The sequence below is a fragment of the Marmota monax genome, unplaced genomic scaffold (assembly GCF_021218885.2).
Source record: "Marmota monax isolate L192 unplaced genomic scaffold, Marmota_monax_Labrador192_F-V1.1 WCK01_AAM20220418_F8-fsc00109, whole genome shotgun sequence".
Classification (NCBI taxonomy): Eukaryota; Metazoa; Chordata; class Mammalia; order Rodentia; family Sciuridae; genus Marmota; species Marmota monax.
Genome location: NW_026695229.1, coordinates 6,141,023 through 6,159,120, shown reverse-complemented (window position 1 = coordinate 6,159,120; position 18,098 = coordinate 6,141,023). Strand labels below are relative to the sequence as shown.

Below are 18,098 nucleotides of genomic sequence, written 5' to 3'. Positions count from 1 at the left end.
AAAGTGGACACTCAAACTTTATTGGTCAACTGACTTTGTGAAACTTAATAGCATTTCTCTTTAGAAACACTGTGCATAAGTCTCCAGACAGGATTGCAAAGGCTTATTTAACCCATAAGGTGGCTAGATTATACTAATAACTGAACCGGGTTACAAAGTATAAGGTAGGTTTGGTTTTGTTCCATCACTGTAATAACCAAGCAATGACTTAAACAAAATCTTCTTCTTATCTGCCTTAGATGTGCTGGGAGTCGATGAGAGTGATGTAAGAGAAACTACTAGGAAAAGTATTCCATACCATGAAACAATAAAGGCAACGGTAGTCTGGCTATTATGAAACTTTGCACATTGAAATACAGTTTTTCAGGAAAGCGCATGCTCCCTTCTGCCATGAAACTCCATGTGCTCAGTTTCATTGTGGCAGCTGGAAATCTGGATTACTCTCACTGACCCTTATGTCACATGGGCTTTAGGACAGGACTCTTGCATGCTTGGTGATTAAAATGAGAAACGAAATTGCCAGTGGGATAAATATTAGAGTGTCAATGAACATCAAAGTGTCTATGGATTTATATGAGAAAATCATTACAGAGATGGTAATGACAGAAGCAATATGACAAAATATTTTGAAGTGTCTCAGTGTTAAGTACAAGCAACAGTAGCATACATGGAGTGACAAAGATGAAGTCAGGATGAAAGAATCGATGCCGTCTCCTGAACTTTTATGTCAAATGATATGATCAAAGCACTTGTTTTCACTTCTCAGAGGGAAATCCCTGTTTCTGGTGATGGCAGCTCCTAGAAAGTATTTGCTTTTGATATTTTATCCAGCTTTGGAAAACTCTTTTATATTTCAAGGCTGTTTTCTGGGTAGTTGTGTCTTGCTTCATTTTAAGCTTACATTGCACGTCAGTGTGATGACGTGTGTCACACTTTGCATTGGTCTGAGAAACAGGAAAACATCTGGAGTATTCAGTAGGTTGAGTTCAGAGAAGCCAAATACTCTAGGGAGCTGCCTTTAAACTAAAGGTCAATTTCAATTCTGAGGCTGGCCCACACTTTCCTATAATATCATGCGTGAGCAGACGAAGGTGGAAGGTGGGGAACTCTCCTTTCCTGTCCCAGTCTTGAGCCCAGGGGCGAGTCTCATCAACAGGCAAGGCCCACCCTGCTGAGGGACCAGAGTGTCTGGCAAGGAACTGTCTCCCAAAGTGACTTGATATGTAATGGCAAAGGCCAGACCTGCATGAGGAAGACTTTTCCTGAATTAGCTTTATTCCACTTCCTATCTTCTTCCTTCTCTGTCTATTGTGTTCAGTACCTTCCTGTTCTGTCCACCCAGGCTCTGGTTTGATTGATTTTGTTTCATTTTATTATTTATTTTTTGCCTTTAGGTAGTTGGCCTTCCAACCCAAAGGTTGGCTAAAATGAATCAGGACCTGCTTGGCTTTCCCAGGTACTCCTTTTGAGAGTTGCTTGTACATATGGGACAGAAGAAGAGGCCTGGAACTTTGAGGATACTTCTCTAGATTCCACACTTAAATTCCTGTCCCACTCAGTAAAGTGATGGACATCATGTTCCAATCTGCAAAGGTAGTACAGGGAAAAGTGGTAACCATTAAGTATGCACGGCCCTTCCTTCTCCCTGTCTCTCCTGAAGTGTGTGTCTCTCTCTCTCTCATGGTCAACCTAGCCCAGGGTCTAGTCCTGCCGGACCCCTCAGCATAGAGTCAGCCAAGATTCAGGTCTGAAGTTTGCTTATCTTCCTGCCTATTACCAAGTCCTCAATTAGCACACTTCAGGACACTGCCAGACTGATTTGTGAAATGACAAAATGGCACTTTTTTAGGATCAATGTCCTTTATGAATCATTCTGTTTCATTTCAAATTCTTTCTCTATTTTCTTTTTAAAATAGGGGGAAAAACTCTTTTTTCTTCCACTTGCAAGACAAAGTCTTCACTGTTTTCTGTTCAAACTCTCCAGTTGGTCATTTTAAATTTATGTTGAAAGGAAAAGAAATGCCATTTCCAGGTATATTTCAGTCCTAATCAGATGTATTGAGATCTGAGTCAGAAGCACCACAAAGATGTAGACTATATTTTAGGGAAAAAAATGACATATTACCATAGGTCTGAGCAGAGCCACAAAGTAGGGAACAGAAGATGTGGTTTAATTCTTGGACCTGCAACTGGCTAACTGTGAGACTTGGGGTATACTACTTAAGTCTCACTGGGCAATGTGTCCTCATTTCTATAAAGAAAAGGATGAGATTTTAGTCTTTTTGCGGTCTCTCATTTCATACTTCCATGACTAAGATGAATCTGAGCCAATACATTCTATTTCATTCATTTATTTACAAGCTTAAAAAGAAATTAAGTCATGGGAAAATATAAATATTTAAAGCCAAGAAATTTAAAAAATGTGTTCCAAAGAAAAGACTTACTCACTGCCATTAAGTATATCTTGAATACAAGCATTGACTATCTAGGGAAAATACCAAAGTGTGGCATTTTTCTATCAAACAAGTGGCATGAACTTTAACAAAATTGGCTTTAGCCACATTCCTCTTCCTATTTTGACATGTGTCTGTCTATTCTTATTCTTGCTATCAATATATCTCAGTGTGTGTGTGTGCACACATACAAAAACAAGAAAGAAGCAACAGGGTTAGGTCTGAACAAAGAGGCAGAGCCAAGACTTACAGGAGCTGCTGAGTTTTTGACGGTGACACTGGGGGTGGTAGCTCTCAGGGCTCCACTCACTCCATGGTAGTATTTGAAACAGATCTTGGTTTCAGCTGAAAGACAAAAATAAAATGGTACTCAGAAGTAGGAAGTAACCCAGGAGGAGACACTTGTGGCCAGAGAAGATACATCTGGGAACTGCAGCCTAATTCCCCCACCAGCCAGCCAGGCCACACCTGACAATAATGGCCTACATAGCCAAATCTGACTTCTTTCTAAAAATGTGTCATGAAAAATTGTTTTGTTCTTAACATTTTTTATTTCAAGTTAAATCCATTATTTATACTTCTCAGCATTCATCCTATCATTAAAAATTATTGCTTTTATACCCTTACTTCTAAGATTTTAGGTAGTTTGATGAGCTGGGTCATTTTAAGGAAGATTTTGAGAAGTTATTTGTTATGGTTTGTATATGAGGTATTCCCTCAAAGCTCATGTGTGAGACAATGCAAGAAGATTCAAAAGAGGAATGATTGGATTGTGAGAATCTTAACCCAATCAGTGAATTAATCCCTGATGGAATTCAGAGTTGTAACTAGAAGCAGGTGGGGTGTGGCTGGAGGAAGTGGTTCATTGGGGGTGTGGCTATGGCATATATATTTTGTATCTGGAGCTGGAGTCTGTCTCTCTGCTTCATGATCATCACCATGAGAGCTGCTTTACTCTACCACACTCTTCTGCCATGATGTTCTGCCTCACCTCCACCCCTAAGGAATGGACTAAGACCTGGACTAAGACCTTGAAACCGTGGGCCTTCAAATGAATTTTTCCTCCTCTACAGTTCTGCTGGTCAGATCCTTCAGTCACAGCAGTGAAAAACTGACTAAAACATTATTGAACTACAACATATGGATGGGAGGTCTGTTTTTTAAAATCTTGTGCATATCAGTGATAACTTCTTTACATCACAATTTGTTTTCCTTCAAAGTTCTATAGAAGGTAAACAGAAAAAAATATGGCTTTGAGGGAATCACACTGTCTTGACTTTCAGTGGAACTATTGACAATCTGTGAGACAATGGGCAAATTACTTAGCTTCTCAGAACCTCATGTTCCTCATGTGGAAAACAGAGCTAACAACAAAGTTTATCTCATAAGATGATGATTAAGCAAATAAAAATGCTTAGATAAAAATCCAGTGAGTGCTCTGTAAATGTTAGTGATGAAGATGATGTGATGAATTAACAATGATGTAGCTCCATTGCCTTCTGGCATTCAGTGATGTAGAGGAAAACATCTGCAGGCAACCTGAATATAGTTCATTTGAGGGTGCCCTGCTTTACCCAATTCACTGTGTATAGGATATTTTTCTTAAAATTCGAAAAATTTACCAGGCTATGGCTTGGTCTTTTGTATTAATTTTGTTTGGAACAATATAAAAAAATCTCCAATTTGAGATTCTATTTCTCTGAACTGGGAATTCATCTTTAATTATAATGTTTTAAAATAATACCTACAATTTTATGAGCATAGATTTAAGATATGTTTATTATGGAAAATATGGTTAATGAAGAAAAGTCTAAATAAAATGAAAATATTCTATGGGGTTTGCATCCTTGAGAGCATAAACTTTAATTATGATGCATTTTGCTCTTCTTAAATAATTATGCTCAACATTATTTAAAACTTTGCTGATAACATTTCTTGTTCTGTGGAAGAGATTTACAATTTGTAAGTGTTCCTCTACTTTTGGAAATTTGGGCTTTTCCCTAAAAAGGAATGACTTTATGCAAACTATATTTTAAGTTTAAATTTGCTCCTTAGATAATGGGACAACAATTGCTAGCTACCTACCTAACATCCATTCTCCTTTTCCTCCTTAATAATAGAATCTCAATTTTATTTTGGATGATAATCTCCAACTAAGCACTATGTTTTGTAGCCTCTCTTCCTGATCACATCTGTGTTGTTTCCCATAGTTGTTTTGGGATTTCTCTTACATGTAGCTAAACCTAAATCTAATTGACACAGGAAAATTCCTTGATGTAGAAAACATGAATATTGTAATATTCTTTCTTGGGTTAGAAAATATGAATATTTTAAGTATTCTCCAAATTGCTTCTTGTGTCCAAATTGCTTTCCAACAGCACTTTCTGCTTCCACCAGAATATGCAACATCAGATTCTGACCATCTCGTGACAACTATTGGTAGGTAGCATTGAACATTATCAATTAAAAATAAGCTTAAAATAGAATCTCATTATCATTTTCATTTCTTTTTTTTTTTTGATTACTAGTGAGATTAAATATTTTTTTCTATCAAATTTTAACTAGCTATTTGAGTTTTTTTTAATACATTGAATTATAGTTGTTAAAACTTTCCACTGCCCAAATGATGCCTGGGAACATAACCCTCTTGTTTTAGGTGGATGTATTCTATAGATAAGTCAATACTTTCAGTTTCCTTCCTGCATCATTCTTTCCCTGTAGTTATTTTGCAAGCTCTTGGATGATAATCTAATAACCTATTTCTGTACGTATTTTCCAAGACATCTCCCTTTGTCCTCATGTCAGGTCTACACAGCCAGCTCCAATACACTCTCAGCACAAGAGGCAGGTTTCTTATACGTCAGGGATCATGGAGGGACTGTGACTAAAGCTGGGAGCATACAGCTAGCTAATCACAATGAATCAGTGTTATTTAGTGTATGAGCTACTCTGTCTGTAGATGCCTGGGAGACCAGCATGGAGGGGCCAAATGGCTTTAATGTGAATTCAGTTGGTGGAAGGAATTTTGAGGTAACAGGCATCCTGAACAGATACTACAGTTTCTCATTCAAAGCAGAAAATTGTTTCAATGCCTTTGAGGAAAAAAAAGAAAAGTCAGGGAAATTATGTACAATCATGTGTTAAATCCTATTGCTGAGTAATATTCCACTGTGTATGTGTACCACAGTTTCTTTATCCATTTATCTATTGAAGGGCATCTAGGTTGCTTCCACAGTTTAGCCAATTGCTAGGTAAACAGATTACTTCTTATTTTGAGTCAAGAATTCATGGCAACCTTCAGAATGCAATACTCTCCTTTTGAGAATCATTGGCAAAGTTTCTTTTTCTTTTTCCTTAAACATGTATTTAATAGTATGTTCCAGTACTTAGCAACTTGATTATTAATGAATGTTCCTTTGGATTTAATGTAAAATGTCTGTTGTAGTTTAAAATGATTTTCCATTGGAATTTGAAAGAGATATTAAAATTTCTTCTTATTTGGTAGTGTTTTTATGAAGGGAAGTCATACATCAATGTTAAAACAATACAAAATGCAAATTATTTATTTTATGGCTTTAAAAAAAGTCACTCCATCCCCCAGAATTCCATGTTACTTTGTACTTATTCTAGTGACAGTTACATTAAAATGTTTAACGTGACTTTCAGTTTTTTTCAGAAAAGAGATTTATATTTATAGTATTATGCAATGCAGGGGTCTTCCATCAATACCTACTGAAAAATTATTCAAGAGCTACAGTCATGCACACACAATGATGCTTAGATCAAGGATGGTGGTATACGTGATGGTGATCCCATAAGTCTATATAGCCTTGTGATGTTGTAGCCATCTTAGTTTACATTAAGTATAATCTATGGATTTTCCATGATAAAATCACCTAATGATGTATTTCTCAGAATAGATTCCAGCCATTAAGTGATACCTGACTTTATTGGTTTCATTTGATTGACTTTTCTGCCTTATTAACTCAAGAGAAGATAGAGTGTCCTGGTGGATACTGGTTCTTAAAAGAGAACACACACACACACACAATATTATGTGACTCTGGGAAATGTTCAAGTATATAGATTAAAATATTTGTGATGGGTAACAATTACTGCTCTTTGAAAAAAAATATCACGGTCCAAAGACCAAGAAATACTAAAGGATTGTTGGTTACTATTTCAGATACCTTATTTAAGATAATCTACTGTGATCATGTCTTTCTCTGCTTTTCTAGGTAAAATAATAATAATTTTAAAAATCCTTTCAAAGCACAAGACATCTTCGGAGCACAAGGCATCTCTGCTACAATAGTCTCATTGTTTATTGGAGTACTTATATAAGTAGTTACAGAAGGTTAGGAAGGCAAAGTGATCAAGGAAAGAGGAGTGATGGGAGATGGAATGGGTGTGAGTTCAACTCTTGCCTCAGCTCTCATTGCTGGTGTGAGTTCCATGGCTCTCTGAGCCTTAGTCTTAATATAGAATGGCAAGGCTAGGTGAACGTCAGAGATATTGTTTCATATACTGCTGTTATGCAGAACAAGTGGAATTATTTGTAAAGTACTACTCATAAAGCCATTAACACCTTTGTTAGCTTCTAGATGATCAACAGGGCTGACTTGGATAGTTGTTTAGAGATGTCCTACATGAAGGTATCCAGCCCATGATCCATGCATTAAAAGGTGTAGTTGTAGACTTTCCAGAAGAAAAGATGCCATACTAACCCTATATAGGTTCATGGTAGCTTTGAAATAGATCTTCTTATAATATTTTGGGTTTTCACTTTTATTTATTTATTTATTTTGCCTAATTCATGAGTTATTATCAAGTTTGAGCAAGGGGTGATAAGCTTCTTCACAAAGTAGAGCAAAACCAAAGTTTCTACCTCTATAAACATATGTTTTTGTGACTAATTTTTATTTTGGAGCATGTACTCGGAAAATACAGGTTGACTTACTTCTGTTATTATGTCACTTAAACAAGAAAATTGCTTTTTTCCCCTTTTATATGCTCTTGAGGATTTAGCAGAACTGCTGTCGCATTTAACTATAGTATGCAATGATGGTGGTAGACCTGGAGTAAGCAAAATATTCAATTAAGTTTGTAAGTTATGATTAAATTGGTCTTAATTAATTAGCACTTAACACATAGAAAACCATTTATATTATTTTATAATTTGATTCCCACTAGAATCCTATAAAGTATGGCAATATTATTAACCTTTGTGTGTGTGTGTGTTTAGCATAGTGCTTGGCAAATAATCAGACTTCAAGAAATGTCACCCGTTAATCCTGTTTTACATCTAAGGAAAATAAAACCAAAATGTAAGGATACTTATTCAAGGTCACACATATGGTTATGGCAGAGCTAGGATTTAAGCAACTATGTTAACTCTTCAAATGATGATTTGAAGCTCAAAAAAAATTTTAGTAACTCCAGTTGATTGACAAGCTAGAAAAAGTAAACTTCCACTTTCTAGTAATGTGCACCAGGTAATTCAGAGAACATCTAGTAAAGCTGTAAAATGCAAAACAAATCTGCTAGAAGGAGGGTTGCCAGATAAAATATAGGACACAGTTAAAACTGACTTTCAGATAAACAGAAAATAAACTTTTAGTGTAAGCATGTCATAAGTATTACGTGGAATATATCAAAAAGATACTAGTTGTTTACCTTAAATTCAAATTTAATTAAGTATACTGTATTTCCTCCCCTAAATCTGGAAACTATAGCCTGAAGATATCAGGAACCTAGCAAGGCAGTGGTAAATAAAATAATGAGGTCAAGATTCAGAAGATAAAACTCAGAGATGAGCCCAGGATTTGCAGTTGCTATTTCCCTCGGGGGTTCCTGTGTTGATTCCCAAAAAAGCCTCTGAGAGACTGGGAAGCTGAAAAGAACTTTTGACAGACTTGAAGGGTAAATGGCATAAAACTTGACTTCAGGGCCTGCTAAAGGAGGTCTCTAGCCAATCCCTTATGATTCAAGTTGGATCCATGGAAGTTTAATAGATTAACTGTTGACAAATACACTTGTCCAAGCCCTCCAAATCATCTCAAGTGTTGGAATTCAATTGAAGTTATTTTGAAAAGCTAGACATAAGTCAGAAAGAAATGTAAATCATCTCAGGAAAATAACATCATTGTAAGTTTCAAATTATTTATGCAAGTTTTCATTTATAATGGGTAATTCTCAATTAAAATTGACCAAACACATGCAGAGACAAAAGCAATGTAAAAACAAACAAACAACCTCAAAACTAAAAGCAACAACAGGCAATATAAGCAAATGCATGAGGCTTCCAGATATTTGAGTTACAGATGGAGGCTTTACAGAATACACCCTTACAACATTCAAGAAAATAAAAGACCGAAAACATTAGCACAGAATGAAGTCTAAAAAAAGAATCAACATCTTCAGAACCTGAAAAACTCTGAAAAACTCTGAAATTGTGAACTTAATGGATTGGTTTAACAGAAGACTAAACAAAAACGAGAAGAAAATTTAGGAAACTGGAACATAAGTCAAAAAAAATAATCAAGAATAGAGCATGCTGAGAAAAAAAATGGAAACACACAGAATACGAGCAGGTGATCTAAAATGTATAAATGGAAACTGAAAGGAATGGAGAATGGAGAGAGGCATGGTACCAAATCTAAAAATCCTGCAAAAGTACTGAAAGACATCAAGCTATAGATTAAAAAATCTCTATGCATCCAAAAGAACAAAGCAACCCAACATCACAGTAAAACTTTGCAAAAGAAGAAGGAAAACATCAGTTAATGAAGAAAAAAGCTAGATAACCTTCAAAGGAATAACAATTAAACTGATTGATGACTTTTAAACTGACTGGTGACTTTATAACCATGGAAGACAAAGGACTGAGAGCTTCAAAGTGCTGAAAGAAGATAACTGTCAGCATGAAATTCTATAACCAGTAAAAATAATCTGTAAGAAGAACACAATTGTCTCCTATTGCTGCCTGAACACAACAAGTTGCCAGCCTCAAGAATATCTGAACTTCCTGGCAAGTTTTTAGCTGCACATGTTACAATATCTGCAGGGCACAAGTACCCAGATCTTATGAGCCAAAGTGTGCCAAGAATTGAAGCACCAGACAGATGTCGATGAGCACAGAGGAGAGATGTCTTCCATTGTGAAGTCACCTATTTATGCAGACAAACCAAATTATCTACAGGGTAACATTCTTCTTAATTCTAATCATATTTCATTTGCAAAATAGTCGTGAGACAAATATAAACTATGTCCTCAAAATCCAAGAAAAACAATTTTATCTCAAGAAGTTATAATCCCTGTGAAAGACGCATACTCAATAGTTATCTAGAAGGAGTAATGGAAAGGATAATAATTTCAAATGCTCAAAAAGATGAAGAAGCAAGGAAAGAATAAGATATAAATGAAATTGAACCTGAAGGATATTTGATTTCAGTAAGAGGAAATAATAAGAGCAGCACTTTTGAGAAAATATTAATGATATGAAAACTTAAGACTTTCCAGTCTATTCCTGTGTGCACTATACTCATTTGTATTTTTAACAAAATAAATATGAATTAAATTGATTTTTAAGAAATAAGCAGCTTAGAGAACAGCTGTGACTTTTGATCCAAATAAAAGGAAGAGTGAAGGGCTTTCAAATAAATGCATTAGCGTCTGTTGATAAGGTTTCTGCTATAGTTTGGAACTTAACTGTCCACCAAAGGCCAGAGTTAAAGGCCTGGTCCCCAGTTTGATGTGGTGGAATCTTGTGGGAGAAAGGTAGGCCACTGGAGGTGTGCCCTCAAGGGGGATATTGTGACTTGGGCCTCTTTTTCATTTCCCTTTGACCACCATGAGATGAGCAGGCAGCAGAAAAACCTGCCCCCACTATGATGTGCTGCCTCACCCCAGGTCTCAAAGTAATGGGGCCAACTATCCATGGACTGAAACTTCTGACACTGTGAGCCAAAATAAATCTTTCCTTCTTATGATTATCTTAAGTTATTTGTTACAGTAATGGAACATTGACTCACACAACATCTAACACTGAAGATTTCACTATTAATGCAAATATTTAATATTGAAAAATTTATTTTAATTGAAAATTGAAATGGCTTGTTGGATCATCATAAGGCAGAATTCTAAAGCTTCTCATGCCTCAGGCTCTGGTTTGGGCCACACCAGAAATAAGCAGAGTTATCTTTTATGACACATTTAATTTTAGCAGGTTGTACTGAATGACTCATTTAAAAGAAAAAAATATGTAATTTTAAAAGCCATTTTAATTTGTACCAAAATAACGACAACAAAAACAAAACAAAAAATATCTGAGTCTTATGGTATCATATTGATTTGTCAAAACTTGCTTAAAAATCATCTTACTTAAATTTGCACTTCCCAAACTTATATGATTTAGAATGCTATGTTAAGGGCTGGCCATCTTAATTTAACTTTAAATTACATTGGGAAATAACTGAAAATATGTCATAAATTTTGAATAAACAGAGATTTTGCATCTCTTTGTATTTCACATTTACCTAACTCACAAAAATACGCATGTGATAGTTGTGTTTCTCTAATAGCTACATTATGAGCTATCTGATAATGAATGAATATGCTTAATTACAACTTCTTTTTGAAGTAATTGTGATAATTGACTTTTTTTTTTAGCATGAAGGACTGTGGATTATTTGACTAATTTCCTATTTGGAATAGAAGAATAAATCCCATGTTAATGATTTTAATATGGTAAAACTGTTCACAATAAACTATTGTGTGAAATGACACTGGAACTTTAATTTATAGTAAACACTTATTTTAGGTGCCAGAGGGCCAATTCCAAACTCAAAAAACAATCTAATGATTGTATTTTGTTTCCAATTCAAGTGCTGATTACTGTAACCCCTCTACATTTCTCAGACAGAATTTCTGATCTGGAGGTCATTGCATGTGGAGTTAAAAGGTAATTAGAGACTTTCTCTTCCTGCTAGGATAGAGTAGTTGTAGCATATTACTGTTTCAACTGCTAAGTAGATAAGCCAATTTCAATACAAAATGTTTAAAAGCACTCTAAAGAAATGGGAGTGATTGCAGAATCACATCAGTTACACATCCATTGATTTACATATTGCCATACTAGTGTCTGTTGTATTCTGCTGCCTTTCCTATCCTCTACTATCCCCCCCCCCCTCCCCCCCCCTCCCCTCCCCTCCCCTCTTCTCTCTCTGCCCCCTCTACTGACATTCGTTTGTCCCCCTTATATTATTTTTCCCCTTCCCCTCACTTCCTCTTGTATGTACTTTAAATGGGAGCTCATAACCCACTTGAATCAAATTGTGAAATATGATATATCAAGAACTATGTAATGTTTTGAACAGCCAACAATAAAAAATTTAAAAAAATAAATAAATTAAAAAAAAAAGAAAGAAAGAAATGGGAGTGACCAGTTCTAAATATTCGGGAAGGTGAACCACAGCTGATAACCTGAAACCTCTTTTCCCTGGTAGCTGTCATGTGAGACCAGAATTTTCCGAGTTTTATGCTAGCTTTTCTCAGCTAGATTTCCCTCAGACGTATTGGTGCCTTGAGGGTAAAAGATTAAAGATATAATCATGAAAATATCAAACAAGTAGAGGCAAAATTTCCCATCTGCTGATATTGAAATCTGCCAGGGAGGGGCCCGTGGTAAAAAACTCTCGCTGTCTATGAAAATCCTAGAGAGGAGTCCACAGGAACAGGGTAGGCCAGAGGGAGACTAAGCCTTATTAAAACTGGACTACTCTTCATTTGGCTCACTTGCTTATTGGACTAAGGCCATCAGTTCCCCCATTGCTGAGCTGGAGAAATGTGAAATCTTCTGCTCTGGTTTGGATGTGGCATGAGTGTGTCCCACAAAGGCTCATGTGTTGGAGGCTTGATCCCAGGATGGTGATATTGGGAGACAGTGTGAAATCTTGAAGAGGTGGAGCTTAGGAAGGGTTCTCTAGTTCAATGAAAGGCCTACCCTTGGAACAGATTGTCAGATTCTCGTTTCTCTCTGCCTTTCTATTTTGAGATGTGTCTTTCACTTCCACATGCACTCCCACCATGGTGTTGTCTTGCACTAATGGGGCTTTATGATCTTGGCTTTTCAGTCTCTCAAACTATAAGCCTTTATAAAGTTAGCCTGCCTCAGGTATCTTGCTATGAAAAACTGATTAATATTCTCTCTCTGGAGGAAGGTGCCATCACATAAAGTAACTATAATATTCTACATCCAATGTATGGTATCTGGTAGAAAGTATAGTGATAAACAGAAGCAAAAACTAAAAAACAAGTGGAAAAAATGGAAACAGGATCTTGATAAAGTCATCAGACAAAGACTTTGAAGAAACTATGATTTATATATGCATAAATGGATAAATAAGTATATACTTTGCCAGGAATTAAAACCAATAGAAAAGAATCAAATGAAAAACGGAGTAGCTGAAATTCAGAATTTAATATACGTGTTTAGTAGCAGATCAGATAGAGCAGAAAGTTAGTCCATGGAGGATGAGTCAACAGAAAATATCCAGACTGAAAGAAGTGAGAGGAGAGAAAGGATGGAAAATATAGAGGAGAGAAAAAGGGACGTAGGGATCATGACCTATGTAACTGGAATTACAGAGAACCAGTTAAAGGAGGTAATAGATTACCAATCAGGTTAAAAACCAAAGCCACTTCTAAGCTCACGGTGGTTAAAATTCTGAAATCCAAAGACAGAAAAGTCCTAAAAGCATCAGAGGGGGAAAAACACATTATTTTCAAAAGAATGACAAAGAGACTCCCACTGACTTTTCAGAAGACAGAGAAATGACATTCCTAAGGGCTGAAGAAGAAACAGCTGACCTAGAATTAATTCTACATAGTTCATGAAATCATTCTTCAAAAATAAAAGTGAAGTAGTGATGTTTCCAGACAAACAGAAACCAAGAGGATTTATCTCTGGCAGGCCTGCACAGAAGAACTAAAAACAAACAACCAAACACTAAAGGGAGCCCTTTCCTCTTCAAAGAAAAATGATCCCAGACAGAGTGCAGATGTGTGAGATGGATGAGGAGAAATAGAAAGGGTTAAAACTGGAGTAAAGTTTTGCTTCTTGATTTGGGTGCTATTTACATGGAAGAATTCCCTTTCTGAAAATTCATAAGCTCTGCATTTAAATTTGTGTACTTTTCTGTGTGTGTTGTGCTTCTATGACTTTCACCAAAATAAAGCAAAATAAAAACTGCTTAGAGGAAAATTTATAGTCTTATGGCATACATTGGAGAAGAAGAATGGTGAAAACCAATGAGCTAAGCAGCAATCTGAAGAAATTAGAAAAAGAACAACAAATTAAAAGAACAACCAAGCAAGGCAGAAAGAAGAAAATAATCAAAAAGAGCAGAAAGGAATTACACAGCAACAAACATATAGAATTTCAAGAAAACTAAGAGCTGGGCCTTGAAAAGACTAATAAAAAATCCCTGGAGAGAATATAGAGGACATAAGTAACATTAAGAAATGAAAAATGAATATCACATAACCATGACACTGCCATCCCCTACCCTGGACCTGGCCAGGTGAGACACTTCTAAGCCTTCCCTGGGCTTTCAGTTTGGAGGTAGGGATTCAAAAATTTCCCCAAGGCCAGGAAAAGGAGTGGCAATGATACCACCATGAAGTCTAGTGCCACAAAAATCTCTAACCCTGCAATACTGGAGTAGATCCCTGCTTGTCAATCCAAGTGGATGGAGAGGTCTTGGATGGACAGATGGTAGAGGACTGAGTTTAATGGAACTGAGGTCAGACACATAAACCAGAATGCTTTATAGGGCTGACAAGCGATCATATTATAGGGCTCCAGAAAGTAGAAAGAATCACTCACTATTGGCATGAAGGGAAAAGGGCCATATGGAGATCCTTCCCCACATCCTAAGCTGAATACGAATGTCTTCAGTCAGTCTTGACCTGCTGGAGGGTGGTCCAGGGGTCTTTCTAGGAAGCACATACATTCCTTAGATATTAACTAACAACTTTTTCTGCATTAGTGCTCCAAAGAGGTTCAAGAAAAAATTGGGACAAAGGTATACATACATTAGGGAAGTGTTTTTGTTTTTTGTTTCTTTTTGGTGTGTGTATGTGTGTGTGTGTGTGTGTGTGTAGGAGAGAAGAAATCTCAGTGTGACATTTCAAATGAAGGGCTTATTGCCAGGGAGAGGGCTTTGAGTATTGCCTTCTAAAACTGTATCAAAGGGAGAACCATGAATGAAAGTGCTGCTTCAGAAAGTCTGATAAATAGGCCCATGAAGAAGGCAGGGCTCAAGTCCATGACCATTCAGGAGCTTGAGGGGGTTACAGCAATCTGTTGGGTGATCTGGTTATGTCACCTGGAGGTTCCAGGTGGTAGTTCAAAGTAGGGTGTCATTTCTGAATTGTGATCACCAATATTCTTGTGACCTATTTAACAAGGCTGAAGTGTTAACAGTGTTAGGGTCACTGGTCATGCAGAAGTGTGTGGGAATGTGTCCTGAAGGTGTTTATGGAGAACTATGCTTTAACGTTGTGAGTAAGTTACTTGAACTGCCCAACAGGATGCAAGACAGGCACAATATGCAGGGGTGGGCTTCTCTGGAGAGGAGCAACAGGAATCCCCTCCAGTGAATGAGACTTCTTTATCCCTCCATTCCCCAATTCATCTCAGGGTGCCTCTCCTCTGCCCCCGATCAATTTTTCCTTGGACTCTAGGAGACAGTATTAAACTTTACTGTTTGATGCTCAGTCAGGACTAATTTGGTCAGCTGCAGGTGAGGCTAAATCGTTTCTTGGGAAAACAATCTTGCTGGTAAAAAAACATTCATGTATGCTGTTCCAGCCTCAGGAAAGCCCACTCACCAGTTTTGGCTCCCTGGTAATTAGGGATTGGTAAGTTAAAGCATGCATAAAAATGCCAGGCCATCTGGCATGCTGCATATTGAATTGGCAGCTGTTTTCCCAGTTGCAGTTGATTCAGAACTGGGATATAGTAACAGGATGTGGGGGTGGGGGGGACCTTGGCATGGAAAATGCAGCCTTTGCAGCAAGTCTTTTCTAAAAAAGTACATTGGGTTCTGTTATGGTTTGAATATGAGGTAGTCCCCTAATAAGCTCATGTGCAAGAATGTTAAAAGGCGAAATGATTAGTTTATGAGACCTGTAACCTAATCATTAAATTAATTCATTTGACGGATTAATAATTTGAGTGGATTAACTGAGTCATAATGTTAGGCAGGTGGGGCTAGAAAAAGTAGGTCACTAGGGGTATGACCTTGCGGTTTATATCTTGTTCTCCTGGCTCTGTCTCTGTCTCTCTCTTTCTCCTTTCTGGCTACCATAAGGTGAGCAGATCTCCTGTACCACCCCTTTCTTCCATGATGCTCTGCCTCACCTTGGGCCCAGAGACCTGCAGTTGGCTGACCACCGACTGAACCTTTACTTTTTCTCTTCTAAGTTGTTCTTGTCAGGTATTTTGGTCAGCAAAATGAAAAGCTGACTAACACAGGTTCCATTGGTGTGGAATTTCATGAAAAAATATTTGTAGGTTTGGAGTCTGCTGGAATTGTTGACCCTTAGGAAAAGCATTTCTGAACTGAAGGTGTCTTCACTATTAGGCTGTACTGAAGAGGCCATCCAGGAAAAGTCTGTTGACACAGATGCTGTGAAGCACAGATCAGTGTCAGGCTTTGAGAATAAAAAGTGAGGAATCAGGTACTCAAACCATCCAGTACACCTTGGGAAACAGCACATGCTTTTCCTGGTATGCTGTCCATCATGTGCAGGTCACTTGGCTGACTTGGAGATTTCACCTTGGTGTCCCCAAACATATTTTTTTTCTGGTCAGGCTTGATGATGAGTGTATCAGATGACCCAGAACTGTCCTGGGTGGAAGTGCAGAGGTAGGAGAGGTGACAAGATCTTGCTTGTGTGGGAGGTGTTGGCAGGGGTTCTTTAGTTCCAGTAAGAAGAGATCATTAGAGAACAGTCCTAAAGCAGACACAAATATCCCAATGTTCACTATGTCCCTACTCCTCTACTTCCTGTAGATAGCAGGAATCACAGGCTTTGTGAGATCCTTCCCCTATTGCTGGTGTTGCTTAGCTTGCTGCCCACTTGTCAGTTTGGAACTATCTGTAAGATTTGCACTATCTTCCCACCTGTCTATTTGGATCTGCAGACATTTTATTTCCTACAAGTGTTTCTTGGGGTACCTTTCCTGGTCCTTTAGACATGTTTTGGATCCCTTGGCTTCTTCTCCCACCCTAGTGACAGCAGCACAGTTGATCACTTTCTTCTTTGTATTCTCCCATTGGGTCTTAGAGCGCTGCCCACAAATGTCATCCAGTGCAGAGATAGGGAGCTACAGGGACTGAGCTGATGAAAATCCCATGGAATAGGAGTGAGCTGGGGTTGGAGAAAAAGGTTTTCCCTTCAGAAAACTCGAGGAAGAATGCTGGATCTTTTTTTTTTTTTTTTTGAGTCCAGATTTTTTTAAGAATTTGCTTCGTGGGTGTCTAAGTCAGTTTGGTCTGCTATAGAAAATCCTAGACTGGATGGCTTAAACAACAAATGTTTATTTTCTAGTTCTGGAGGCTGGGAAATAATGTAAGATCAAGTGCTGATATATATGGTTTCAGGTGAGGCTCTGTTTCTGGTTTGCAGGTGGCTGTCTTCTTGTCCTCACAGGACAGAGAAAAGGGTCATATTTTACTTTCCCTTTTCATAGAAGCATTAATCCCATTATGAGGACCCACCCTCCTGATCTTAATCCATCCCTAATTATCTCCCACTCACCTCCAAATACCATTACTTTTGGGATGAGGGCTTTGTTTTGGTTTGAACCTAGAATATCCCCTAAAAGCTCATGTGTTGAAAGCATGGTCCACAATGCAGCAAAGCTCAGAGGTGGGGCTTTTAGGCAATGATTGGATTATGAAGATTTTGGCCTCATCAGTGGATTAATCCTTTTGATGGATTAATGCATTGATAGCTGGAGAGACTACTGGGAGATAGACCTGGCTGGAGGAAGTAGGTCACTGAGAGTATGCCCTAGAAGGGTTTATCATCTCCTGGGTACCTTCCTCTCTCTCTGCTTCATGGCTGCCATGAGATTTTTCCACAACACCCTTCTGCCAACACCCTTCGGCCTCGCCTCAGGCACAGAGCAATGGAGTTGGCAGACCCTGGACAGTTACCTTTGAAACTGTAACCCCAAATAAACTTTTCTTATTTTAAGTTGCTCTTGTCAGGTACTTTGTTCACACAAAGTTGACTAACACAGGTTTCATCATTTGAATCAGTGGGGGGAGGGGCATAAACATTCAATTCACAGCAGTGAGGTTGTAAGGTCATTGTGGCCACTTCATCAATGTCCCATACCTAAGGCTTCTATTTACTGGTTCTGATATGACTGTTTATTTTAAATACTGAATTGCCTAAACTTTTATATATAAATTAATTAATTTATTTATATTTCCAATCTGGGAGCCATTTGTGACTAGCTAGTAGAAAGGGTGAGGCTTAATCATAGATTATTTTGACTACTATTTTTCCCACTTTCTCATACTTCTTTCCTTTTCCTTCTATTATTGATTGCTTATAAAGGACTGA

General features: G+C 37.5%; 1 protein-coding gene across 7 annotated transcripts in view; it reads right to left on the bottom strand.

The window, feature by feature from the left end:
• The window catches only part of Hecw1 (HECT, C2 and WW domain containing E3 ubiquitin protein ligase 1), a 417,595-nt gene that overhangs the window by 195,343 nt on the left and 204,154 nt on the right, over positions 1 to 18,098 (bottom strand). For all 7 annotated transcript variants that reach the window (XM_058576839.1, XM_058576837.1, XM_058576840.1 and 4 more), the window contains one exon: positions 2,704 to 2,798. In XM_058576839.1, coding sequence (XP_058432822.1) covers positions 2,704 to 2,798 — 95 coding nt within the window. The remainder of the gene's footprint in view (positions 1 to 2,703; positions 2,799 to 18,098) is intronic.